The 27916-nt window shown below is 45.0% G+C and overlaps 1 protein-coding gene across 3 annotated transcripts; it reads left to right on the plus strand.

The window, feature by feature from the left end:
• Positions 1-3059: 3059 nt before the first annotated feature.
• LOC121270847 (eukaryotic translation initiation factor 4E-binding protein 2-like) lies at positions 3060-26709 on the plus strand. 3 transcript variants are annotated; one of them, XM_041176382.1, is made up of 4 exons: positions 3060-3176; positions 3349-3495; positions 16983-17171; positions 26064-26709. In XM_041176382.1, exons 2-4 carry the CDS (start codon positions 3363-3365, stop codon positions 26093-26095), a joined length of 354 nt encoding a protein of 117 aa, XP_041032316.1. In that variant the 5' UTR covers positions 3060-3176; positions 3349-3362; the 3' UTR covers positions 26096-26709. The 3 variants fall into 3 exon arrangements, with proteins under 3 accessions (XP_041032316.1, XP_041032317.1, XP_041032315.1); XM_041176383.1 differs by having other exon boundaries at positions 3129-3221; XM_041176381.1 differs by lacking the exon at positions 3060-3176 and having other exon boundaries at positions 3183-3495.
• Positions 26710-27916: the final 1207 nt, after the last annotated feature.

The following is a 27916-nucleotide window of genomic DNA, read 5'->3' on the forward strand; positions in this document are numbered from 1 at the left end:
TGGTGTTTTCCCACAAAAAGCAGGACAAATCCAATCTGGCCTACTCTCGATCATCAGTAAAATGATGGAAGGGGTCATCAACAGTGCTATCCAGCGGCACTTGCTTAGAATAACCTGCTCATTGACGCACAGGTTGGGTTCCACCAGGGCCACTCAGGTCAGCCTTGATTCAAACATGGACAAAAGAGCTGAACTCCAGAGGTGAGGTGAGAGTGACTGTCCTTGACATTGAAGTAGCATTTAACCGAGTGTGGCATCAAGGAGCCCTAGCAAAACTGGAGTCAATGGGAATCGGGGAGAAACTCTCTGCTGCTTGGAGTCATACCAAGCACAAAGGAAGAGGGTTGTGGTTGTTGGAGCTCAATCACATCAGTTTCAAGACATCACTCAGGGTAGTGTCCTAGGCCCAACCATCTTCAGCTGCTTCATCAATGAATTTCCTTCCATCATAATGTCAGAAGTGGGGATGTTCGCTGATGATTGCACAATGTTCAGCATCATTCACAACTCCTCAGATACTGAAGCAGTCCATGTCCAAATGCAGCAAGACCTGGACAATATCCAGACTTGGGCTGACAAGTGGCAAGTAATATTTGTGCCATACAAGTGCCAGGCAATGACCATCTCCAATAAGAGAGAATCTAACCATCCCCCTTTGACATTCTATGGCATTACCATCGCTGAATTCCCCACTATCAACAATGGGGTTACCATTGACCAGAAACTGAACTGGACTAGCCATATAAATACTGTGGCTACAAGAGCAGGTCAGAGGCTAGGAATCCTGTGGTGAGTAACTCACCTCCTGACTCCCCAAAGCCTGTCCACCATCTACAAGGCACAAGTCAGGAGTGTGATGGAATAGTCTCCGTGTGCCTGGATGAGTGCAGCTTCAAAAACACTGAAGAAACTGGACACCATCCAGGACAAAGCAGCCCGCTTGATTAGCACCCTATCCACAAACATTCACTCCCTCCACCACCGACGCACAGTAGCAGCAGTGTGTACCATCTGCAAGATGCACTGCAGGAATTCACCAAGGCTCCTTCGACAGCACCTTCCAAACCAGCAACCGCTACCATCTAGAAGGATAAGGACAGCAGATACATGGGAACACCACCACCTGGAAGTTGCCCTCCAAGTCACTCACCATCCTGACTTGGAAATATATCGCCAATATATGTCCTTCACTGTCACTGGGTCAAAATCCTGGAACTCCTTTCCTAACACCACTGTGGGTGTACCTACACCAAATGGACTGCAGTGGTTTGGAAAGGCAGCTCACCACTACCTTCTCAAGGGCAATTGGAGATGGGTAATAAATCCTGGCCTAGCCAGTGATGTCCACATCCCATGAACGAATTTTTAAAAAGCAGCGAATACACTCCAAAAGTATTCATTAGCTGTAAAGCATTTTGAGATTTCCAGTGGCTGTGAGAGGCGCTATATAAATGCAGGTCTTCTTCGTAACTAACTTTTTCAACGTTCATCCTTCGAGGTGAAGGTGACCATGTTAATGGGGTATTTGCTAGCCCTCTGGTGGGCGTGTAGGTGACTGCTGAGGCCAATCTGCCCTGGAGGATGTGCTGCAAACAGACTAGGATGCCGTGGATGACTGAGTTTTTGGATGAGTTGCTGGCTCGGGATTTCCTCTCTTTGCACCTTCTCTCCGTTTCTGCTACACGCTTGCTTTTAACGGACACTGCACCGATTTTTATTTGGTTGCAGCGATCCTGAGCGACTTTCTCACAGGACTCGAAGTCGATATCAAAAGTCCCATCAGAACCTGTCGGGCACAAATTGGCTGTCCCGTTTCCTGCCAGAACATAAGAAACAGGAGCAAGGAGAGGCCATTCGGCCCATCGAGCCTGTTCTGCCATTCAATAAGATCATGGCTGGTCTCTTATGGTGTCTTAATGGCACTCTTTCCTGCCCCCATAACCATGAAATCTGTCTGGTTTAGCTTTGAGTCTATTCAGTGAAGGCAACAGTGACTACATTTCAACGGAACATGATTGGATGTAAAGCACTTTGAGACACCTTGGGGTCATGAAAGTCCAGAAGAGAAAAAGCAGTAAAACTTGGAAATGACTGGTCAAACTGGCCTTGAATACCTGGAGGGGTAGCAGTACACTAGAAGGTGGCATGGTGGTACTATCACTGGATTAGCAATCCAGAGGCCCCAGGCTAATGCTCTGGGAGTATGAGTTCAATTCCCACTACAGCAGCTGGTGGAATTTCAATCCAATCCATTTAATAACCTAGAATTGAAAAATTGGTCTCTAGTGACCATGAAACAAGTGTCATAAAAACTCCTCTTGTGCACTAATGCCCCCCTAAGGAAGGAAATCTGCTATCCTTATTCTGTGCTGACATGCATGTGACTCCAGACCCACAGAAATGTGGTTGACTCATAACTGCCCTCCAAAGTGGTCCTGCAAGACACTCAGTTCCAGGGTAACTAGGGATGGGCAAACAAATCAAAAACAGAATTACCTGGAAAAACTCAGCAGGTCTGGCAGCATTGGCAGAGAAGAAAAGAGTTGATGTTTCAAGTCCTCATGACCCTTTGACAGAACTTGAGTTCGAGTCCAAGAAAGGATGTCTTTTCTTCTCTGCCGATGCTGCCAGACCTGCTGAGTTTTTCCAGGTAATTCTGTTTTTGTTTTGGATTTCCAGCATCTGCAGTTTTTTTGTTTTTATCTATGGGCAAACAAATGCTGGCTTTGCCAGTAATGCCTGCATCCCATGAATAAATAAGGAAGAACCCAGTGGTGCTGGTGCCCATGGTAGTGCCTTCTGACAATTCCGAGCTGTTGTGGTTTCCCACCCCCCCCCCCCCCCCTTTCTGGGAAGGCGCTATATGAACGCAAGTCTTGCTTTACGATTGACAAGCAAGTCCGTTCGTGCGATTGGCAGATAATACGGGCTCAGGGAAGGAGTCAAAGTAACGTTGCATGGTATATTAATAAACTATAGGGTTGTGAAAGGTTCATGAAGACAGTGAGGGGGGAGGTGGCGGGGGTCCCTTTAAAGGTCACATTCTTGCCATTTACTGCATTGGCCACAAATGAAGATTTGCTGTGTGTGTGTGTTTGTGTGTGTTCTCTTTCAATAAGCAGACATCACGGAAAAGAGCTCATCCAGTAGGTGGTGCCTCACTGTTGGCCCAGAGAGTAAGTCCTGCTGACGGGTTGGAATAGGCAGAAAGGAACGAACAGGGACGCTTTTTTTAAAATTTCTCCTTCCCGCACCTTCTTCCCCACCCCCCTTCTCCTCCCTTTTAAGCCGCCGAACATTAATTTTCTTTTTTTTTCTTTTGTTGTTGTTGTTGTTTTTGGAAAACAGAAATTTGATTTAAGATGTCTGCAAGTTGTCAGCAAAGTGAATGTCGAGTAATCCCCACCAGGAGGGTTATTCTGAACGATGCAACGCAGCTACCTCATGACTATTGCACTACCCCAGGGGGGACATTCTTCTCCACCACTCCCGGAGGTAAGACAAATGCAGATACCCCTCCCCTCCTCTATCCCCTCTTCACCCCCACCCCCTCTTCCCCCTCTTCCCTCCCCCTCCATTCCTCCTCCCTCTCCCCCACTCCTCCTCCCTCTTCCCTCCCCCACACCCCCCCCCCACCACCACCACCACCCCATCCCTCCCTCTCCCTCCCTCCCTACCCCCCACCACCCCCGCAGTAAGATTGCAACATTTGCTTTGTGCCATTTCATGTCAGTAACAAATCCCTGAAATGCAGGAGCGGCCCTGGGGTGGGGGAAGTGCTGCTGTTCCTTAAACTCCGTTTAAAAAGTGGGGGGGGGGGGGGGTTTAACCCAAATGCAAAATAAAAAGAAAATTAATCATAAACATCATTCCACACACCCCCCCCCCCACCCCTTCCAAATGCAGTATTTGTATTAAAAATGCGCCCCCGGGGACCCAGCGCCGAATTGCTACATGTTCTTGTTCATTGTTAAGAGGCCGATTCATAAGAAGCTTTTTAATCACCTCGTGTTGCCAGAGCGGCGTTAACTTTTTATTAGAGGCTCTCGTGATTTGGGGGTTTGTTTTTTTCTCTCTCTCTTTGGACAAAGCAAGTGGGCAGACTCGAGCCTGAACTAATGCAGTTTCTGCCTGATGGCTGCACACATTTGGCTGATTCAAACACAAAGCAGGACTTTAAATCGGTTCAGCTTCAGCCGCTGGTGAATTCCCTCTTTGCAATCAGCTCCTCTCTCTCTCTCTCTCTCTCTCGCACACACTGTGTGGTTTCATTTTGGTTTACAACATGCAAAGGCTGAACAAGGCAATGCTGGAGAGGGTTTTGGGTTTTTTTTTGGCTGGGGGAGGAGGGGAGCCTGACTGCTTAAAACGTTATTTATATATATATTTCTATTTTTTTTTTATATTCCACCACCCTCTTTTTTCAGAAGGTTGGAGTTCATGTTTTCCATTGCGTCGCGTCTTTCAAGTGTCAGGTGCCCGCCCCCCTCTAACACCCACCCACAGCAGTGGTGTCCTTTTAAAGGAGCTTGTCTTGCTGAATGATTTCCACCCCCACCCCTCCCCATAGTTTCTGCTCCTTTGCCTGACTGGGGTGGGCTCAGAGAGGGGGCTGCCCCTAATGGTTAAGCCCAACAAGTTCTCCAAGTATGAGAAAGGGGACTAATGCTCCTTCTGGGGACAGAAATCTGCCATCTTGACTTGGTCGGGCTTACATGTGACTCCGGACCCACAGCAATGGGGTTAACTGCCCCCTGAAGCGGCTCCGCAAGCCGGGGCAATCGAGGGCGGGCAATGAATGCCTGCCTTGCTGCATCCCAGGAAGGAATAAAAGTAAACAAAGGAGAGAAAGGGACATGAGCCCTCCCGTGTGTTAAAGAAAAGACTTTGCTTTTTATGAAGCAGCTTTCACGAGCTCGGGCAATGCAGATCTTTTTGATGTGTAATGTAGGAAACAGGGCAGCCAATTTGCGCGCAGCAAGCTCTCTCAAACAGCAATGGGGTATTGACCAGATAATTTGAGATGCCGGTTGAGGAGTAAGTATTTATCCAGAACTCGCTAGCTCTTGGAAATTTTTTTTTTTGTTCGTCCAAAAGGGAAGACAAAGGCCTTAGTTTAAAGTCTCTTGCAAAAGACTGTGTGTCTGACAGTATGGCACTCCCTTAGTACTGTACTGCAGTGTCAGGCTGGATCTTATGCACAAGAGTCTCTGGATTGGAACTGGGAGCATAAGCACCTAACTGGAGTGGTGAGAGCCATGTTATGTGTCCATGAGGCACTCATGAAAATATAATAATTTACATAATATTATTGTGATTTATTATAAAGGTAGGTTAATAGTGGGGTTTGGATTAGTTTCTCTGTGTAGATGTGCGTGGGGGATTTAATTGAATTAGAGACAGCCAGTCTGGTGCTTTTCAGTGTTCAAAAGGGAAGCTAGGTTTGAAATGCTAAATACATAAACATGGCTGAAGTTTTAGAATGTGAGGCGTGAGGAACAATTGTATTTTTGGAAAAACCAGAGTAGTGAATTTCAAAGAGATGGTAAGGTGTTACACCTAGCCATAAGAGGCTAAACCAAACAATGTGTTTAGTTTTCACAAAGATTACTGATAATATGAGCACTATGAAATATTTATATTATGGAAAAAGTAAAGTTGCAAAGGTGTATTGGACCAATGAGATTTACATTTAAATGGGAGAAAGCTATATAAAGGAGAGTGTAAGGAGAAGGCATTCTAAGATCTAACATGTGAAAAGCCTCCAGCCTCAAGGTATCAGGTTGCTGTCTGCAGGAATCGAAGCTAAGAAAACACTGCGGGTCCAGGGTATTGTGTGCTTTGCCTGAGTCTGTTGAAATTTATTTGTTTTCACTGTTACCTTAATGGAGGTGTGACTGGGTGTCAGATTCATTAGAGGAACTAGGAGTTATCATAGTAGTAGTAGACCTATGTATGTGCTTAAAATCTTTTCTTTTATTAATAAATGTTTAATTTAGTTTTGTAAAAAAAAAAACCTCATTACTATTGAATTCAAGGCACGCATCTTAAAACAAAACGGTTGTGACAGCTGTTTCAAGTTTCCCTCTGGGATTTGAGCAGCTCGGCATTTACCATCCACTGTGCCATATCAAATTGGGGAGTCTTTTTGGGATATATTTGAGATTCCTTGATTGGTTTGGAGTTGGTGAATGTTAAGGTTTGGAATATGAAAAGCACTTTGAATTCAGGAGTGGTGTGAGGTTCTTTTTTAAAAGCAGTGAGACTGCAATGTGGCTTTCGCAGTTGCTGAGATTTGTCTGGGAGTTGAAGTTGCGACTTTGGCTGGTTTACAAAAGGCAAATAAAGCTAAGTTCATTGAACTGGCAGATAAGTTTCAATTAGGATTACCTGCAGGGGTAAGGAAATCGGACATAATTGAAGGTATAGCGCAGCATTTGAAATTGGAAGGAATACCCGAGAGACTTGAGTTCTCCAAGAGGTGGGCCATTGGAATGGGCTCAAATTCAGTTGCAAATGTAAAAATTGGAACTAGAAGCAGCAGAAGGAGTTAGAATTGGTGGGGTTTGAAAAGCACTGAAGCAAAAAAGAGAGAGAGAATTCCAGCTTCAACTGCTGGCATTAAAAAAGAGATCCTAGAAGATGCGGAAGGACTTATTTCCAGATCAGAACCAAATGGGGCGATGTTTAAATTTGTACAAGTTCCAAAGTTTGAAGAAAGAGATGTTGAAGCATTCTTTATTTCACTAGAGAAGATAGCTAAACAGATGAAATGGCCACATGAAAACTGGACATTGTTGTTACAATCCAGGTTAGTGGGTAGAGCACTCGAGGTTTATGCTTCACTGTCAGAAGAAATGTTGGTGAACTATGATGTGGTGAAAAAGGCTATTTCGAGTGCCTAAAAACAAAAAAAACTGCGGATGCTGGAAATCCAAAACAAAAACACCTGGAAAAATTCAGCAGGTCTGGCAGCATCGGCGGAGAAGAGCACAGTTAACGTTTCAAGTCCTCATGACCCTTCAACAGAACTAAGTAAAAATAGGAAAGGGGTGAAATATAAGCTGGTTTAAGGGGGTTTTGGTTGGGGGGGGAGGGTTTGTTGGGACAAGCAGCCAGTGATAGGTGGAGATAACCAAGTGACAGCTTTTGGTTATCTCCACCTATCACTGGCTGCTTGTCCCAACAACCCTCCCCCCCCCTTAAACCAGCTTATATTTTACCCCTTTCCTATTTTTACTTAGTGTTGTTGAAAGGTCATGAGGACTCGAAACGTTAACTGTGCTCTTCTCTGCCGATGCTGCCAGACCTGCTGAGTTTTTCCAGGTATTTCTGTTTCTATTTCGAGTGCATATGGTTTGGTTCCTGAGGCATACAGGCAGGAATTTAGGAATATGAGAAAACAGTCTAGGCAAACTTATATCAAGTTTGAGAGAGTAAAACAAAGTAATTTTGACCCGTGGATACGGGCATTAAAGATAGAGATGACATTAAAGATAGAGATGACATATGCAGCTCTTAAGAGAAGTAATTATTTTAGAAGAATTTAAAGATTCAATTCCTTTGGTAGTGGAGGAACAGAGGGTTGAATCGGTAAGACAAGCAGCAGAGATAGCCGATGATTATATATAGAGCTATATATATAGGAAGGTGGGTAGTCAGGGAAAAGGAGGAGTCGGTGGAAATTCCCAGGAACTGGAAGCAAAAGTACAGTGGGTTCTGAGATTCAGACACGGAAAGCCAGTGGTTTGTGTACAGGTAAAACAGAAACAGTCAGTGATAGGTAAAGAAGTGGGAATGTGTTCACAATTTACCCAAGAGAGTTCTGAGGAGCAGGTTGCAGACAGGTTAAGAGATTTTGTATGTGAAGGGAAAGCCTTTACTTTTGTACAGGGTAGAGCAGGTAAAGATCTTAAAATTTTGAGACACAGGGGCTTCAATCCTTAATGTGTGGGATAATGATATTTGTTGTTCAGAGGGAGTATTGCAGGGACAGGTGATAAGTGGGGTTCATGGTGATGCTAAACCTACTCCATTGTGGATGGTGAAATTTAAAGAGTAAGTGGAAAACAGGTGAGATGATTTGTTGGAGTAGTGGAAAAAAATTCCCTTTGCAGCAGTTCAATTTATTTTAGGTAATGATATAGCTGGGTTGCAGACGTGGGTGATGCTGATGATAGTTGAGCAGCCTGTAGAAGTGTTTTCACAGAAGTGTTGCAGAGAGAGCATCCTGGATTGTTTCCAGATTGGGTGATAACAAGATCACATGCTCACAGGTTGAAACAGGAAAAACAGGAAGTGAAAAGGCAGGGAGAAGATGTTGAAGTCCAATTAGTTGATGCTGTTTTTGATAAGATTGTTCAAGAAGAAAGAATGGAGGATAATACAGCTGAGGTATTTAGTTCAAGACAGTTGGTAGAGTTACAGAAAAAGGATACGCCAATAAGACAGTTACATCAAACAGTTTACTCAGAAACAGAGGCAGAATGTTTTCCAGAATGTTATTATTTAAGGATAACGTTTTCATGAGAAAATAGCAGCCTTGTCATCTTTCAGCAAATGAAGCCTGGAGGGAAGTGCATCAGATTGTTATACCATTTGGATATAGAAATGAGATTCTGAGAATTGCTCCAATGGGAGGACATTTAAGAATTAGAAAGACACAGGCAAAAATACAAAAACAATTTTCTTGGCCTGGATTGCATAGAGTTGTAGCATATTCTGTAGAACATGTCACTCATGTCAGGTGACAGGGAAACCACAAGCAATGATTAAGCCAGCACCCTTTAATTCTAATTCCAGCTTTTGAAGAACCTTTTACTAGGGTCATAATCGATTGTGTAGGACCCCTCCCTAAGACTAAAAGTGGAAATCAGTACTTGCTGATGATAATGGATGTGTCTGCAAAGTTTCCAGAAGCAATACCTTTGAGAAATGTTACAACAAAGAGAATTGTGGAGGAATTGATCAAAGATATGGTTTACCAAAATAAATACAATGAGATCAGGGTTCAAATTTCATGTCACAGTTGTTTAAGGAAGTCATGAACATTTTGGGGATAAAACAGTTCCAGTCAACAGCTTACCATCCTGAGTCGCAAGGGTTTTGGAAAGATGACATTAAACTTTAAAAGCTATGATGAGGGTGTATAGACAGGACTATCCACAGGTTTGGGTAAGGGAATTCCATTCCTGTTATTTGCTATCAGGGACGCTCCTAATGCATCAGCTGGTTTTAGTCCCTTTATGGTCATGAGGTAAGGGGACCACTGAAATTGATTCAAGAGAAATTGGTGGATCAAAATTCAGAATCTACTGGATTATGTATCAAACTTCAGAGGAAGATTGGGTAGAGCATGTGAGTTGGCTAGGGAATATTGAAAGATATCACAGCAAATAATGAACGTGAAGGCGCCAGGAAAGTTACAGCTCATAGTTTTGTTGAAGGGGAAAAAGTGCTTGTTCTGTTACCAGTAGTGGGTGACTCATTAAAGGCAAGGGTTAGTGGGCCTTGTAGGATTGAAAAGAAGCTGAGTGAAGTAAATTATTTAATAAATACTCCAGATAGAGCAGAGAGGGTGTGTCATGTAAATATGCTTAAAAATTACTTTGACAGGGAAGAGGACCATAAGGAGGTATTAGTGGTGGTGGTGGATAAAGAGAAAGAGGTAGAAATGAAGGATACTGAAATTGATTTTCCTCTAAGCAAATTGGATAATGAGGGGGTACTTGAAAATTTAAATGTAATATTGAATTACCTTCCAGACATGTGTGAAAGTGATTTGAAGAAGGTATTTGTGGGAATAAGCTAGGGACAAATTTAGCTATATATGATGTATGTGTAGAAGCTTCATCTTAAATAAAGTAAATACCCTTATAGATTAAATCCGGCAAAGCTATCACAAGTACAGAAAGAAATTGAATTCATGCTTCAAAGTGGCATCAAGGAGTCTAGTTGCGGTAACTGGAGTTCGCCTATTGTGCTGGTACCAAAACCAGATGGAACACAGAGACTGTGTGTGAACTATCGAAAGGTGAATGCTGTGACTAAAGCGGATCCTATACCACGGTTGGAAGATTGTATTGAGAAAGTGGGGCAGTCAAAATTTATCACAAAGCTTGACTTGCTGAGAGGATATTAGTAAGTACCATTATTGGAGAGAGCAAAGGAGATATCAACTTTCATGACACCAGATAGTTTAAAGCAATGTCATTTGGTATGAAAAATGCACCTGCAACATTTCAAAGACTGACAAACAAAGTAATTGCAGGATTGAGCAATGGTGCTGTTTATATTGACGACTTGATAGTTTTCAGTCAAATGTGGGAGGACCATTTACAGCATCAGGAAGAATTGTTTTGTCAGTTACAAGAAGCTAATTTGGTGATGAACTTGGCTAAAAGTGAATTGCAAAAGTGCAAGTTACATATCTAGACCATACCCTTGGACATGGTAAGGTGGCTCCGAGAGATGTGAAAGTCAAGGCTAGCATGGATTTCCCTGTGCCTACAACAAAATGAGAAGTTTTGAGATTTCTGGCATGAGTGGGTTTTACCGGAAATTTGTACCAAACTTTAGCAGTGTGGTTGCTCCATTGACAACTATCAAAAAGGAACAAGTAGTTTCAATGGACACAGGAGTGTCAGATGGTATTCTAAGATCTAACACAAGTGTGAAAAGCCTCCAGCCTTTATGTATCAAGCCACTGACTACAGGAACCAAAGCTAAGAGAATTCACTTTGAGAATTGCTGTCCAGGGTATTGTGTGCTTTGCCTGGGTCTGTTGAAATCTGTGTTGTTTTACTGTTGCCTTAATTGCGGTGTAACTAGGCGTCAGATTTACTAGGGGATTTTGGTGTTATTACAGTAGTAATTTGTAGACCTATGTATGTGCTTAAAATCTTTTCTTCTATTAATAAATGTTTAATTTAGTTTTGTAAAAAAAGAAACCCTAAGCCTTGGTGGGCTGATTACTACTGAATTCAAGGCAAGCATCTCAAAATAAAGTACAAATTGCAAACAGCCATGGCAGCTTTTCAAGTTTCCCTCTGGGATTTGAGCAGCTCGACATTTACCATCTGCTGTGCCATAACAACACACTCTCTATCCCATGGTGTGTACTGGTTATGAAACACTGCATATTCCCTCTCCAAAGCCACCCTGATATGGAGAATTTGGCTGGGTGAGGAATCGGCAGCATGTGGGAATGTTCCAGTCCTGATGAGCTGAATCCTGAACACACGGAAGACAGAGAAAAGTTGTTGTCCTTGACCCCTTTAATAGGACTCGTATATTCAAAGGAGATGGACATGCCCTGCCTGTCCGTGTGTCATGCAGAGAGTTAATGTTTTGGATTTGTGCTCTGTAATGGTAATTAGCATTTCTCCCCTAGTTCCTTACCTGACACTCCTGGTCCAGAATGGGCAGTGATGCTCGGGATTGGGAATTCTCTTCCCACAGTGTATGGCAAACTAGGGCAGGGGGAGAATCAGACAAGTGCTTCTGTGAATTGGTGGGAGTGGGATGTTGGTGGGAGGGGAGATTCCTTGTGTGGGAGTTGATGGATGGGAAAGGATGGTGGTGGGGGGGGAAATGAAGAGTACTAATGAAAAGATAAGGTTGGGGGGGGTGGGTGGAGTGCGCGTCTGTTGTTGATGGGAAAGCTCTTGTTATTCTGACAACTGTGGAAGCAAGTTAACAGATTTAGCAACAAATAAGATCTAAGTGCCTGGTAGTTCCTCGATGAGAAAATTCCCACTATTCCTGCCCCAAAAGTTTCAGTGCATCAATGTTGGGATTTGGGGATACCTGCAGTTCAAACTCTGATGGCCCTGTCTCTCCGCTGCACTTTCAATCTAAACTGCACATTCCAGGCCCACATTCAGAGATGTTTTGAGTTTTTCTTCTATTTAAAGTTGAATGTAGGGGGAAGCCAAATCCTGAAAGCAGGAGGGTTCTGGAATTAATCTTTGTCAGCCATGGCTCAGTTGGTAGCACCCTGGCCTCGGAGTCACAAGGTTCCGGGTTCAGGTCCCACTCCAGGACTTATTCAGCACAAAAAAACCGAGTGCAGTCCCGAGGGAGTACTGCACTGTCAGAAGTGCAGTCTTTCAGACGAGATGTTAAACTGAGGTCCTGTCTGCCTCGGGTGGATATAATGGATCCCTTTTGTATTTCAATGAAGAATATACCATCAATGCCCTGCCCAATATTTCTCCCCAGTCAACATCACACAAACAGATTATCTGGTCATTATCACATTGCTGTTTGTGGGAGTTTGCTGTGCGCAAATTGGTTGCCACGTTTGCTACATAACAACAGTGGCTACTCTTCAAAGAGTACCGTAAAATGCTTTGAGACATCTAATGGTTGTGAAAAGTGCTATATAAATACAAGTCCTTCTTTACCCAAGGGAGTATGTAAACAGGTTTACTGCACTGTACCCTCTTATAACTCACTATCACAGCCAGGCCTGTCCAGAGGAAGGCAGGGATTGCCTGAATTGAGAATGCCTATTTAAGTATTTTAAGCAAATTTTAGTTTCCTTGCAGTAGCTTCAGGAGGTGGAAGGGTGAATGGCATCGAAGCAAAATGTTAGAGTTGATTGAAAGATCCCATCCAAGCATTAATCTGTCGTTTTTTTTTTAGGTTTTGATCATCTTGCTGTGTACTTCTAATATTTTCTGTTTTCAGATGCTTAATATTATAAGAGAGCATGAATGCTTCAAGTGTATGACTCTCTTTTACCCCTCCCCTCCCCAAAAGAGCTGTGGGTCAATTGAAATGATCAGGATGAAGATCAATAGCGGTTTTCTCGGTTGAGGGTATTAAGGGATACAGAGTTGTGACATAGATCATCCATATGCCTGAATGGCCACCTCCTGTTCCTCCTCTGAGGGGCCGAATGGCCGCCTCACACCACCACCCCCCCCCCCGCCCCCGAGGGGCCGAACGGCAGCCTCGCGCCCCTCTATGAATTCATCCCTCCAATTTTCTTTCAATGAGTACTTCAGCAAAAAGTAATCATGGGAATATTTGAATTCTGGTTTGTGTCCTGTCATTAAGGTCATGGTTCCGGTTTTCACTACTACAATTTTATAGAAAGTGCTTGAAAACATGGGTGTGCAGGGACAGTCATCAGGAGCTGACTCTTTGGGACTTGCAATCTGTTGCACTCTTATTAACTTTACTGTTACTTCCCAGTAGATGACGTGGAGCCTCAGGCTGTCTCTGCAAGGTATTAAAGAAATCGGCACATAGCGGGACAACCACTATCCAAGCTATAGAATGTAACCCAGCATAATGACCCTTGGGCTGTATCGTATGTTGTAATGGTATACTGTAGCAACATCTTAACTAATGGGAATCTGTAATTTCATCTGAGGGCCAATCCCAGCCAATACTTTTAGCTCCGAGCCCTGGCAATTCTGTAAGTGCCCTGACAGAAGTAATGGAGAAGCCAGTTAATGTGTTCACACTAAAGAAAAACCTGCAAGCAATCGTGGTGAAAATAAGCTGGTCGTGCCCCAGAAAATGCCTAAGGAAAAGCTGCTAAAGGCTGTATTTATTTATCTATATAACCCGATCGCTTGTGACGTTTTCAGTAATTTGGGGCCAACTGTGGGTGTATAGGTTAGGAGTTTGTTTTAGCTGTGGCTTTCCTCCTATCTGTGACCTTCTTGTAGATGATTGACTTCAAGACTTTGATGGAAACTTGGTTGAGAAACAATGCCACCTTGAACCCCCACCCCCCCCACCCCCCCCTCCGTCCCCACCATCGCCCCATCCCCCATAAACTTGGCTATACTGTCCGTCACCAGCCAGCCCTTATCATCAAGTCTCACCCTGTTCTATTCCCTTTAATCCTCTAGTACCTTGACCTCCTTTTGAGCCTTGCTCCACCCGTTTACCTCTCCTTTTAAAACTGATCCTTGGTCGTCCACCCAAGGATATCTCCAATGATTTCCTCCCTCAGCCAAAGTGCTGAACGACTTCTCTTCCTCACCGCTTTCAACCTCCATCTCACCTTAGCCTGGCAACCTGCATTCGCTCCATATATACTCTCCCGCCTACATTCTCAGTCAACCCTTCAATTTTGGCATCCATCATGGCCTCTATCCCCATCATCTCAATCATTGTTGAGGCCAGCACTGTTCACTTCCTCACTACTGACACCCTCCTTCCATCTTTCAACCCCATTCCTTCTGTGGTTACCTCTGGAAGAAACTGATTCTCACCCCTCCAGAGTCGCTCACACACTTAACAGTTGTGAACGCCATAGCTCTCTAAGCTTCGATCTTCCATTCACCATGACGTCTGCAGCTATAAATCTGCTCAATCGTACGCCACCTGCGGCTTTGATGTCCATTACATTCTGCGTGAGAGTCAGTTCAATTCTGTAACTGTGATCCCCAGACAAACCTTTGTGTTCCCACACTGCGATAGCCACCATTTTTACTCCCTTCTCCGCCCCTGCCTCAGCTGGTCTGCTGCTGAAGCCCTCGTCCATTCCTTTGATACCTCCAGACTCGACTCTGATCCATAAATACAAGACCATTCCAAACCTTCGCTGCCAGTACCCTAACTTGCACCAAGTCCCGTTCACCCATCACCATTACCCTTTCATGGGATGTAGGCGTCGCTGACGAGGCCAGTATTTATTGCCCATCCCTAATTGCCCTTGAACTGAGTGGTTGTTGGGCCATTTCAGAGAGCAGTTTAAGAGTCAACCACATAACTGCTGTGGAGTTACATGTAGGCCAGACCGGGTAAGGATGCGTTTTTACAACAATCGATGATGGTTGTCATGGTTACCATTACTGAGACTAGCTTTCAACTCCAGATTTACTTAACCAAGTTTAAACTCCACAAGCTGCTGTGGTGGGATTTGAATCTGTGGCCCCAGAACACTCTGCTCTGGATTTATCCAGTAACTTTACCACTACGCCACCATCTCCCACACTTGAAGAATGAAATGAACGCATTGGAGAGAGTATGCAAGAGATTTTAGAAAAATGATTCCAGGGATGAGAAACTTCAGCTATGAGGATAGATAGGAGAAGTTGGGACAGTTTTCCTTGGAGAGGAGAAGGGATTTGATAGAGGTATTCAAAATCATGAGGGGGCTGGACAGTGTAGATAGGGAGAAACTGTTCCCATTTATGAAAGGATCGAGAACGAGAGGGTACAATTTTGAAGTGATTTGCAAAAGAAGCAAATGCGAGGTGAGAAAAAAACTTTTTCACACTGAGTGGTTCGGGTCTGGAATGCAATGCCTGGAAGTGTGGTGGAGGCAGGTTCAATTAAGGCATTCAAGAGGACGTTAGATTGCTTCTATTTAAATAATCACGTGCAGGGTTATGGGGCAAAGACAGGGGAATGGCACTGAGTCATAATGCTCGTTCGGAGAGCTGGTGCAGATGCGATGGGCCGAATGGCCTCCTTCTGCACCATAACAATTCTGTGAATCAATGCTCAGTGACTCCCAGAGCCACCAACACCTCCATTTTAAAATGTTCACACATACAGGGACTGAAGAGAACTGGGGATTAGGATAATGGATTGTCCAAAGGGTGGTGAATTTGTTAACTTGAAATTGTTAATTTGAAATTTGGGATTGGGGTAGATTTTTGTTAGCCAAATCTATCACCGGAATGGGACAAAAGTAGGTATATGGAGTTAGGTAGGTCACAGATCAGCCATGATTTCATGGAATGGTGCAGAACAGCTCACCACCACCTTCTCGAGGACAATTAGCGATGGACACTAAAATGCAGGCCTCGCCAGTGACACCCACGTCCCATACATGAATTTTTAAAAGTCTCGAGGGGCTAAATGGCCTCTTGCTGTTCATCGGTTCCAGTGCTCAGTGTGACACGGAGCCATGGGAAAGATCCCAGGGGCGTCATCCCTAGTTTGTGCACCCTTACAGCAGCGTTGTCCAATATGTTAGTCACCGGCCAAACATGCCGAATTGGGAATCCAGATCTGGCTAATTGCATTTGCGATTAACGGTGTGAGCTTTTCACATTTTTGTGCCTTTGTGGGTGAAATGGTAAAACGAAAAGCAGAGCGTGCAAGTGTTTTTTGATCATTGTGAGTGTTTTATTTCCTTGGTTACTGAATGGTGGCGAATGTTAAACATACAGATGCGAAGTACAGTTTCCTGTCTTGCGTGAGAAGCAATTTTTAAAAAAAAAAAATACTGCATGTGTCTGCATGTGTGTGGTTAGTGAGCAATATTTCTTTTGAACAATACCTGCTGCAGTAAAATCACTGAGGTATTAGGCCTTGAGCTAGGGAGGGAACAATAAGCAGGTCACCAGGTGAGTCCTGCTGAAAGCTAGGTCTGAATCATAGTATCATACACAGCCCAGAAGAGGCCATTCAGCGCACGATGTCTATGCTAGCTCTTTTGACAGTGCTAATTAGCCCTGTTGTCCTGCCTTTTCCCCATCGTATCCTGGCCATTTTTTTTTTCTCAAGTATTTATCCAATTTCCTTTGGGAAGTTGCTGTTGAATTTGCTTGCTCCATCCTTTCAGCCACTGCATTCCAGATCTCTTCAGTCGCTGCATTAAATAATTAAATCTTCGTCTCCTGTTAATTACCTTTAAATCTGTGGTTCCCAAACTCCTAGTGGAAATAATTCTCCCTAACTCAGCCCAAAAACCTCGAATACCTCTGCTAACCCCCTCCCATAACCTACTCTGCCCCAAGGAGAGCGATTCCAAGCTTCTTGTGGTCTCTCCACCCAACTAAGTCTCTCATCACTGGTACCATTCTCGTACGCCTCCTCTGTACTCCCTCCAAGATCCTGACGTTCTTTCTAAAGTATGAATGAATGGGGTTTTGAGGTTACTTTTATAGGCTTGTTAAAAGTCCACGTTAATGTTTGTGCTGTTTTCAGACAGCAGAGGTTAGACCTCCTAACTTGCAAGCTTGACTTGATGTGCCAAGTGACGTTTATTGAATTTGTTTTAGGCACCCGGATTATTTACGATCGGAAATTTCTTATGGAGTGTCGCCATTCCCCAATTGCCAAGACCCCACCTCGCTACCTCCCGCACATCCCAGGTGTAACTACCCCTGGCGCTGCCGATGACACCAAGGTGGAAGCGAATGATGTTGGCCACTGTGGTGATAACAACCGTGAGGGGAAATCAGCCACCGGTGAGATTTTCCAATATTTAAATCACAAGAGTGATTGGTTGAAGCTTAACAAGGTTTTAGTCCTGAAATTTATACATGTTAAGGTGGAAGTGATGGGTGATAACAAAGACCAGTATCGATTAACTGTGGGTTTACCTACACCACATACACGGCAGCGGTTCAAGAAGGCAGTTCACCACCACCTTCTCAAGGGCAGTTAGGGATGGGCAATAAATGCTGGCCTAGCCAGCGACACCCTCATCCCATGAATGAATAACCAAAAAAACAGCAGCATGTAATTTCAGTTACTGTGTTCTCCGGTCTGGTTAGTGTGACCATAACTGTTGTATTTGGTATTAAATGTATCTGCACCACTCTTGTGCATATGTGCATTGCACTCTCTTATTTCTCCCTCCTACACACACACTTTCTTGTGTACCCATTTGCCATTATTATTGTTTCCTTTACTTCTGCTCATCTTCCTAAAATGTTTCTCCTTTCTTTTCCCTCTCATTCCCCTCCCTGTTGGTACATCCCTTCCTGGGCCATGCACCCTTCCCCTTGACTCAGGAGTTCATTGCACCCCTACGATTTCTGCCCTTCAGCCTTGCGCTTGTGACGAATATCTCGTTCATGTTAATACTTTAGAGATAATGTTTAGCTCTGAGAAGATTGTTGTTGTAAAGATAAAGTAACTAAGTAGCTGGGCTTTAGAGATTGCCAGACACCTAAAAGAACATGGCAGTTCAAAAGGTTACCCATGTTTGTTTCATCGAGTCAGAAGAGATGCAGCCATAAAACAGCAGGTGAGCTTACTTAGCTGGAGAACTGGAGACATGGTGTCTATGCTGCTTGCAAAGAAGTGCAGTCCAGAGAGATGTTTTGTTTTGGGAGTTAAGAGCTAGGTTCGTTTAAAAGTGAACCCTGAAAGGCAACATCATCGAAGAGATGAGTGGAGCTTAAGGTTTTCTGTTCTCAATTTATCTGAGTGTTCTGGAGCAGAGGAAGAGGATACAAAATAAATGTTGCTGTTAGCAGGCTCCAGTCAGTTACGGCTCAGAAGTCCTGGATAGCTGAGAAGGTGGCGGAAGGTCAGTGGTTCCATGCCAGGCCGCTAGGACTCAGAGAAGCCCTGGGAGTCATTTATAGCTCAGTAAAACTGGGAGACTGGAGTTTGGAGAAACCCAAGGGCAGTTAGAAGCAGGAGTGCAGCTTTGTGAATCCCACAGAACACAGTCTCAGGAGGAGAGATTGAACTATCTGGAGGTGAGCAGTTGTTGAAGTCAGAGCGGCTTTTGAGGGAACTCGGAGGCTGGATCTTCGAAGGTGAAGAGTTGAAACCCCCTGAGGGAGATAAGAGTTTTACTGAGATATTGTGACTCACGGTGGTCACTGATGTCTGGGTGGGCCTTAATAAATCCCTGGGGTCTCTCTTGGTCGCATCTGCCATTTAATGTGCAGTGTAGCATGTTTAAATAAAAAATCCAAATATTACTTAAACGGGAATGACTGCAGAATTCCGAGGTGCAGAGGGATCTAGGCGTTCTTGTGCATGGATCACAAAAAGTTAGTGTGCAGGTACAGCATGTAATCAAGAAGCCTAATGGAATGCTGTCCTTTCTTACAAGAGGAATTGAACATAAATTAAGGATGTTATGCTTCAGTTATACAGGGCATTGGTGAGACCGCACCTTTATTACTGTGCAGTTTTGGTCTCCTTATTTAATGAAAGATGTAAGGTGGTTCTGAGGAAGTTTACTAGATTGATACCTGGAATGAGTGGGTTGTCTTATGAGGAAAGTTTGGACAGACTGGGCTTGTTTCCACTGGAGTTTAGAAGAGTGAGGGGTGACTTGATTGAAGTATACAAGATCCTGAATGGTCTCGACATGGTGGATGTGGAAAGGATGTTTCCTCTTGTGGGTGAGTCCAGAACTAGGGGGCACTGTTTTAAAATTAGGGTTGCCCTTATCGATTGGAGATGAGGAGAAAGTTTCTCTGAGGGTTGTGTGACTTTGGAACTTTCTGCCTCAGGAGGCGGGGCCAGTGAATATTTTTAAGGCAGAGGTAGGTAGATTCTTGTTGGGCAAGGGAGTCAAAGGTTACCGGGGGTACCAACAGATCAGCCATGATCTTATTGAATGGCTCGAGGGGCTGAATGGCCTACTTCTCCTATTTCATATGTTTGTATGACCACAGTTTGCCTATTAATTCATATTTACCTCATACTCTAACATTCAGAATTGGTATAAGATAGATATTGTAGATTTGTTTTACCTTTCTTACTTTCTATAGTAAAGTTTATCCTGTTTGTTTAAAACCATAAGAATCTTGTGGCTTTATTCTCCTAGTGGGTAACTGGGATTTCAAACTTTGGCTACTTTAAACAAAAGGCTACTGGTCCCTAACCAGATCATAACACATGGTAATGGTTAGAGACCCACTGGTGCCTCATACAGTTTTTAACCAGGCGTACAGCCATTGGCTTGAATGGGATTAACCTACCTGGGTGAAACCAGTTCAACTCAAATCTGTCATTATAAAAAGGAGAAAATCCTGTCTCGACAAAAGAAGATTGAAACCTGATGGACAGACTCCAGGTGTTAGGGAGAGTGGTCATGGAGCAGGGTGGGGAGGCAGGTTGGGTGGGTGAGAAATCCTATCCATCAAAGTTCATTGGCATTACACGGATTGTATTTCCCTCTCCTACCCTATCTGTTACGGCCTTGAAGAATTCTGAGATTTATCTGGCACAATCGTGCCTCTTTGAAATTAATGCTGGCAACCTTTCCTCTTAATCTAGATGTGGTAATTCCACCCTTTAATTTATGACTGTCTCAGTATTTTGCTCCCACAGGGGGTTAAACCCAACCCATGGCCCCTATCCTTCCAATTTTAAAATTCTCATTCTCCCTCCTGCTTAAGTTGCTTCGACCATGTGAAAACCAACACAGTGCCTATGGATGATGTTGTCCAGGGGCAACATTGTGGCTGCGAAATAGGTGGTGAGGGAGGGGTCGAGGATAGATCCTTGGGGGACACCATGGTTACGGTGCAGGAGCAGGAAGGAAAGCCATTGCAGTCGATTCTCTGGCTACCATTAGGTGGGTCAGAATGGAACCAGCTGAGAGCCGCCTCCATCCAGCTGGGTGACAGTGGAGATGGCCGGAGGAGGATTGTGTGGTCAAACGCGTCAAAGGCCGGTGACTTTGGTAAGAAATAAAAACGGAACATGCTGGAAATACTCAAACAGGTCAAGCAGCATCAGTGGAGAGAAAGAGTTAATGTTTCAGGTCAGGAGTGACCTGGTAAGAGCTGTTTTGCTACTATTGGCAGAGGCAGAAACCTGATTGGAGGGATTCAAACATGGTGCTCCATGAAAGATGGGCGGGCACTCAGCAGAGCTCTCAACCACTTCAAGATTCACTTCCTCTTGATTATCCTTCACTCCAGTACTGGCAAACACGTTAAATACCTTCACTACGGTTTTAATTGTTTATGAATTGACAGGTTGTCCTCTCCATGGACATATCTTGCTTTTACCGATTCTTTTGATTGCTCCTCTTAAAATACTTTTCTTCCTCCTCATGTGTTAACATTATTTTCTCGTGCTCCCTCTCTCCTTTCCTCATTTCTGATCTTAACCTCTCGTTTTTCTCGTTCTGTTCCAGTTGTCAGGGGCAACAACCGGTATGGTGAGTTGCCGTGGGGAACTGGGCTGTGCCTGCAGTTTACCTGTTCGTGGGCACCTTGAGCTGGAAATGCTGGGAGGACTGGCTGCTCCGTGCAGCAGAATCTCTGCATCTCCCACTCTGAAGCGCTGACAAGATCTGAGTGGCTGATCAGCATTCTGTGCTGCAGCCGCCTCTCTCTCCCTTAAGGTAGCTATCCCCTGAAGGCCTGCCTCACCTTTTAAACTGCTGGGGGGCTGGGGGGGTGGTGGTGGGAGGGTGGAACTTTTGCAGGACACTGTTGGCCACTCATTCTTCCCCCCCAGTGCACAATCTCGGCCATTAGTCCAGTGTGACACCGCGGGAGTGCTGCACTGTCAGATGAGCTGCTAAACCGAGGCCCCGTCTACCCTTGTGAAAGATCCTGTGGTATTTGAAGGAATTTAGGCACGTTTCCCGTGCTGTCTTGTCCTGACCAATATTTATCCCTCAACCAACATGACTTAAAACAGGTCACCTCGTTGTTACCGCATTGCTGATGTGGGATCTTGCTGTGCGCACATTGGCGCTGCATTACCTACATTGCATCACTTAGCACTTCACTGGCTGTGGAGTGATGTCCTGGAAGGTGCTATATAAATGCACATCTTTATTTTTCTTTTTCCTATCTGCCTTTTATCGTCCAGTGCTTCCTGACACAGCTACGAGATTACTCCATTTGCTTGTCAATGTCAGGTGAACTGACTGGAATTTTCCACTTGGCCGGGTGAGGGGGCTGTGATTTCCCCCCCTCGCTAACACAAATGGGCAGGCTGGTCACAACCCGGGCCAACAGAGTTATCGGAAAACTGCAGCCAGTGACACGAATTGTGTCAATACGTCTTCCTCAGCAGGACTTGAGGCGCTGGCCTTCCCCGGGGTAGTGAGGAAAGTGTGTGGGCGGATTTTAAATAGGCACCAATTCTGTGGGCATGGCTGGTTGGAGAAGGCGTTGGGGGCTGTTAGTGGGTAGGCTGAGGAACAAAGAGGGTGCGAGCTTGTGGGGGGGTGGGGGGGGGGGCGACAGGTGAATACTGTGCTTCTTGCCCATCTTTGAGGATTTGCTGGAACAGTTTAGCACCTTTGCCCATCAGTCCCCCAGCCAGGCTGGAACCTGGCCAGCCAATCGCAGAGTGATGTGAGACAGGGTTAATGGAAAGGGATCCATGGCCTAGATAGGGCCCTGAAAGCCATATCTAAAACCGGATACTCTGGTCGATGCCTTATTCCCAAAGCTCCCACAGCCTTTTATCGGTTAATATGACAGACTGGGTTTTGTGGCTGAGACACAAAGTACAGCTTTGTGTTTAACACCGTTCCTTTCCTCTCTGGTTAAAACACCAGGGGATTTGATTTTCGGTCCACCATGGGGGCACCAGCTCCCCAGCTCCATTCCACACTGCACCCACCCTCCCGGGCCATTTTCCTGGAGACTGGACGTAAGGGGGAGGAGGGGCTGGGGGGCAGCAGCAGAGATACTTGCCCACAAACCGTGGGGAGCCAATTAAGAATCAACTGCATTGCTGTGGGTCTGGAGTCACATGTGGGCCAGACCAGGTAAGGATAGCAGATTTCCTTCTCTGAAGGACATTAGTGAACCAGATGGGTTCACTAATCTGCCTGACAAATCTGTTAGAATTCTTTGAGGAGGTAATGAGTAGGTTAGACAAAGGAGAGCCAATGGATGTTATCTACTTGGACTTCCAGAAGGCCTTTGACAAGGTGCCGCACAGGAGGCTGCTCAGTAAGATAAGAGCCCATGGTGTTAGAGGCAAGGTACTAGCATGGATAGAAGATTGGCTGTCTGGCAGGAGGCAGAGAGTGGGGATAAGGGGATCCTTCTCAGGATGACGGCCGGTGACCAGTGGAGTTCCGCAGGGGTCAGTGTTGGGACCACAACTTTTCACTTTATACATTAATGATCTAGATGAAGGAACTGAGGGCATCCTGGCTAAGTTTGCAGATGATACAGAGATAGGTGGAGGGACACGTAGTATTGAGGAGGTGGGGAGGCTGCAGAAGGATTTGGACAGGTTAGAAGAATGGGCAAAGAAGTGGCAGATGGAATACAACGTGGGGAAGTGTGAGGTCATGCACTTTGGTAGGAAGAACAGAGGCATAGACTATTTTCTAAATGGGGAGAGAATTCAGAAACCTGGAGTGCAAAGGGACTTGGGGGACCTAGTCCAGGATTCACTTAAGGTTAACTTGCAGGTTGAGTCGATGGTTAGGAAGGCAAATGCAATGTTGGCATTTATTTCGAGAGGACAAGAATATAAAAGCAGGGATGTGCTGCTGAGGCTTTATAAGGCTCTGGTCAGACCACATTTAGAATATTGTGAGCAATTTTGGGCCCCATATCTCAGGAAGGATGTGCTGGCCCTGGAGAGGGTCCAGAGGAGGTTCACGAGAATGATCCCAGGAATGAAAGGCGTAACATATGAGGAACGTTTGAGGACTCTGGGTCTATATTCGATGGAGTTTAGAAGGATGAGGGGGGATCTGAAACTTAGGGTATTGAAAGGCCTGGATAGAGTGGACGTGGGGAAGATGTTTCCATTAGTAGGAGAGACTAGGACCCGAGGGTACAGCCTCACAGTAAAGGGAAGATCTTTTAAGAACAGAGATGAGGAGAAACTTCTTTAGCCAGAGAGTGGTGAATCTGTGGAATTCATTGCCACAGAAGGCTGTGGAGGCCAGGTCATTGAGTGTATTTAAGACCAAGATAGATAGGTTCTTGATTGGTAAAGGGGATCAAAGGTTACGGGGAGAAGGCGGTTGAGAAACTTATCAGCCATGATTGAATGGCGGAGCAGACTCGATGGGCCGAATGGCCTAATTTCTGCTCCATGTCTAATGGGTTTTTTTAACAATCGATGATAGTTTCATGGTCACCGTTACTGAGACTAGCTTTCAATTCCAGATTTATTAATCGAATTTAAATTCCACCAGCTTCTGCGGTGCGATTTGAACTCATGACCAAGAGCATTAGCCTGGGCCTCTGGGTTACCAGTCCAGTGACATTAACACTACGCCACTGTATCCCTTTGAGATTCAGGGAATGGTGACCTTCCCACAGTGTAGGCCTCTGACCCCCATTTGAACCTGAAGGCAGGGTTCAGAAGGCCACAGGGTAAATCCTGCTTAACTACTTTTTAATTAACCAGTGGTTCATAAAAATGAAATGCATCCTGTTGTCTCCTCTCTCTCCACAGCCTTGCACCTCTCCATCACTGCAGCCACCCCCAACGTTACAGTCCCTCTCGAACTCTCTCTTGCTGTCAACCCCCTTTATCCCCCAGCATTAATGGCTGAACATTCAGCCCTGCTGTCTAGACTCTGTCCCTGAATTCCGCTGCCTTGCTTCTCCTGTCTACTTTTTAAAAGAACCTTTAAAACTCACCCTTTTTTTGGATCTAATCTTAATTCAGTTGTTCGGAACCCCTCTCCAAAGGTTCCCATTACCATTTGTAAAACACCTCGGGACGCACGACGTATTAAAGGTATTTTATCTAAATACTTAAGCCGTTGCAGTACTAAAAACTTGGTGTAAACGAGGGCGGTTTAGTGAAGATCCCCCAGTTACATTATGGCTTTTCAGCAGGACACTTATGGTTTTTTTTTTACTTGGTATGTGAGTGCGCAAGTACAAGCAAGCCTCAGCTCATTGGTTGCACTCTCGCCTCTGAATCAGAAGGTTGTGGGTTCAAGTACCAACCCAAGGACTGAAGAACATAATCCAGACTGAAACAGCGGCAGAGACAGCACCCGGTGAGAGCTGCTCTCTTGGAGGCGCAACCATTCGGATGAAGCATTGAACCAAGGCTCTAGTTGCATCCTGAGGTCAATGCAAATGATCCCGAAGTCGAGCAGGGGACTTCTCCCCAGTGCCCTGACCGATTTTTACCCTGTAACCAACATCTTGAAAATACCTGCAGATGCAGGAAATCAGAAATAAAAAACAGGTTGTGAAGGAAAGTCACTGAGCTGAAACATGAACTCTGTTTCTCCTCCCCCCCACCCCACCCCATTGATACTGAGTATTTTCAGCATTCTCTGCTTTTAATAGCACTGAAACAGGTTTTCTGGACCCTTAATTCATTGATGTTTGTGGGATCTTGGTCTCCTTGCTTAAAAAGATTGACTTGAATTTATATAGCACCTCTCGCAATCCCGACATTCCACTGGAGCCAGTGGCGGGGGTCACTGTTTGGAGTGTCAGCAGCTGGTGTGTGCACAGGTGACCCTCGGCACGTCCCACTCGAGAGGTGCTCGGGAACTGATGGCACAGTCCCAGAGCAAATGACTGCATTTGTCACGTCTGCTGTGGCATGGATGCAAACAAATGCAGTGGGGCCAACTGAGCAAGTGTCAGCCTAGTCTTTGTGCCTGCATCTCTGGAGTGAGTCTCGGACCCACAACATTCGGTTCACCGGTGACTACACCGTAAGTAATTCGCTGGCTGTGAAACGTCCCAAGGAGGTGCAGGCTGCTATATAAATGCAAACTCTTTGACCTTTTTCTCACTCCAGTAAAATCCCTGGTGTGTGTCTAAATTAGGTATGTGAAGCCAGCCCCTATAATGTGGGTCTGCCTCCCATTGGCACTGATATGATGTGAGTTGTTAGGCTGAGAAAAGAACTTGCATTTGTATAGCACCTTTCATGACCAAAGGACATCCCAAGTGTACTTTACAGCCAATGCAGTGCCTTTTTGGTTTGAAGTATAGTCACTGTTGTAATCTTAGGAAATGAGGCAGCCAATTTGCACTTTCCAAGGTCCAAAAAAACAGCAATGAATGAATCTGTTTTAGTCACACAAGTGGAAGGTTAAATGTTTTGCAGGACACTTTTGCTGCTGTGCGAAATAGTGGCCATGGGATCTCTCGCACCCACCTGAGGGAGCAGATGGGACCTCGGGTTTAATGTCTCATCCAAAAGGCAGCACCTCTGACAGTGCTGCATCCCCTCAGTGCTGCATTGGAGTGTCAACCTAGATCTTGTGCTGAAATAGGGCTTGGAACCCCTGGCTAGGGTCACAGTTGATTATTGTCTCTGTGTGCAACCAGGTTGTGTGATTTATCCTCTGCTTAAGCTTCGGCCGCCCCTCCTACCTTTGACTCAATGCTTGCCTCTGCAGGCCCCACTTAAAATAGTTAACGCACCAAAATATTGGCGGGTGACTCTCTCTCTTTTTTCTCCAGGGGAGGATGCTCAGTTTGAGATGGACATCTAGGCTCTCCGTACGCTGACTGCCAACTCCCCCTTCCTCGACGCCTCGAAGACCTGGCTTGTGGTTCCAAACTCCCGAGGCCTTTGCAGCGGTACACCAGCTCTCCCTGAAATCTGCCAAAAAAAAAGAAAAGGAAGTTAACACCAATAAAGCCTGTGGCCAGTGGTTAATCCTGCAACAGTCACACATCGGCCACACGATGTTAAATCATGTTTTTTGCGATGAAATAAGTTGGTCCTAATTTCTCACCAAATTCTTGGAAATAATGGGGGAGGAGGCAGTGGGAATCACCCCTTTTCTTTTCCCTGAAAGGTGAAAGTTTTGTTAAAGAACAAAAGAGAATTCTTTTTTAGACGATTTGTACGCAAAGCAATATTGAAGCAGTTCCCATGATACAGCACGATATATATCCATATATATATATATATAAATATATGTGTATATATATATATAAAAACAGCTGACAATAATGTTTAAATTGAGTTTTGAAAAGGGTTTTGGTACAGAGCCATGTTGTGTACTCATTTATTTTCTGGGGATACTGTTTTGAGGTTCTGTGAAACCCTGTTGCAAGCTCCTTGCTTAACGATTTTAATTATAATCCATTGAACTCCCAAGCTGCCGGTGTATTTTTTTTTATTTTAAAGCTAACGTTCCGCAAGTTTTATTTTCAAAGCGATGTGTTTTGGTGATGAAGGTGCTGCATCGTCGGCTGTCTTGACATTTCTTCTGCCGCTCCACCCCCTCTTTGTCTTCAGGATGGGAACGCACGTCCCACGCGCTTTTACTCCTGTGAATAGGAAACCCTGCCGGCCCTGGTGGGGTTCAAGTAAATAAGTGTCTCGGATCTGATTGGGCAGAGGATGGGGATGTATGTGCTCCGCAGATTCCACAGTGGATCCCGCTAGGAGCTGTGTGACATTCGTACAGTGTTCAACTGATGGTTACGATTTGCAATCCTTCTTTGTTAACGATGAAGATGAACAGACCCGTCCTGTTACTTCTTTACTGGGCACAATGCGGCCCGTGGTTACTCGAATTGGAGCTGGTTTCTATACACTGCCAGGCTAGGGGCAGCTCCGAAGAGGGCGTGGAGATTGCCGTCTTTCTCCTTTATTTCCCTTTCTCCGCCAAAGCGTGTTGCGCAACATTTTTTCCCCACACGTCGGCATTTGGGTTCGCGAGTTGGCGTTTGTTGTTCTTTTAAATTTGACGCGTCGGGGGTAAGACACGGATTGGGATCGCGACCTGGTCCCAGACAGCAGCTTCCGACGGCCGGAAAGCCGACTTTGGAAGATGCAGTTCCGTGCAGGCATTGCCCGTATCAGGCTGCTGGGACCTGATCATCGTGGTTGAAGCTCATTTTTGATTTAAACACGGAGAAGGCCGGAAATGCACAGCAAATCTCTCAGTAGCGGGAGGCAAAGGCTAGATTAGCTCTCGAAGTGGGTTATGCTCTGCTTTCGAACTCTGATCGTGGAATGTCGTAGCTCCGAAACAGCCCATTGCATCTCCACCAAAGATTTCCTGTGTCCAAGTTTTCTCTCAGTTCCACTATCCGCACAATTCGACACTCCTTTTTATTTTAAGTAGCTAACTCTTTCTAAAAGAGTTTATGAACTCTTAACTAACAAGGGTTTGTGGTAGAAAATTCACTTTTTGTTTTTATTTGTCACTTGTCACCCTGTCCTGTAGGCACTGATTGACAAGCTATGTATTTCTATTGTTTTCTGTTCTTTGTGACACCCCAGTGAGTACAGTTTTTTTTTTCCCTGCAATAGGAGGTTGTAGTGAAGTGCCATTGCATTGGCACCATTAGTAATT

The sequence above is a fragment of the Carcharodon carcharias genome, chromosome 28 (genome assembly GCF_017639515.1).
Source record: "Carcharodon carcharias isolate sCarCar2 chromosome 28, sCarCar2.pri, whole genome shotgun sequence".
NCBI classification, from domain to species: Eukaryota; Metazoa; Chordata; class Chondrichthyes; order Lamniformes; family Lamnidae; genus Carcharodon; species Carcharodon carcharias.

What these genes read in the sequence shown, in the direction of transcription:
- LOC121270847 (XM_041176382.1), top strand. Translation starts at nt 3,363, where the DNA reads ATGTCTGCAAGTTGTCAGCAAAGTGAATGTCGAGTAATCCCCACCAGG. An exon ending in CTTCTCCACCACTCCCGGAG is followed by an intron (nt 3,496 to 16,982) that starts GTAAGACAAATG and finishes AATTTGTTTTAG; the next exon opens with GCACCCGGATTATTTACGAT. An exon ending in TGAGGGGAAATCAGCCACCG is followed by an intron (nt 17,172 to 26,063) that starts GTGAGATTTTCC and finishes TTTTTTCTCCAG; the next exon opens with GGGAGGATGCTCAGTTTGAG.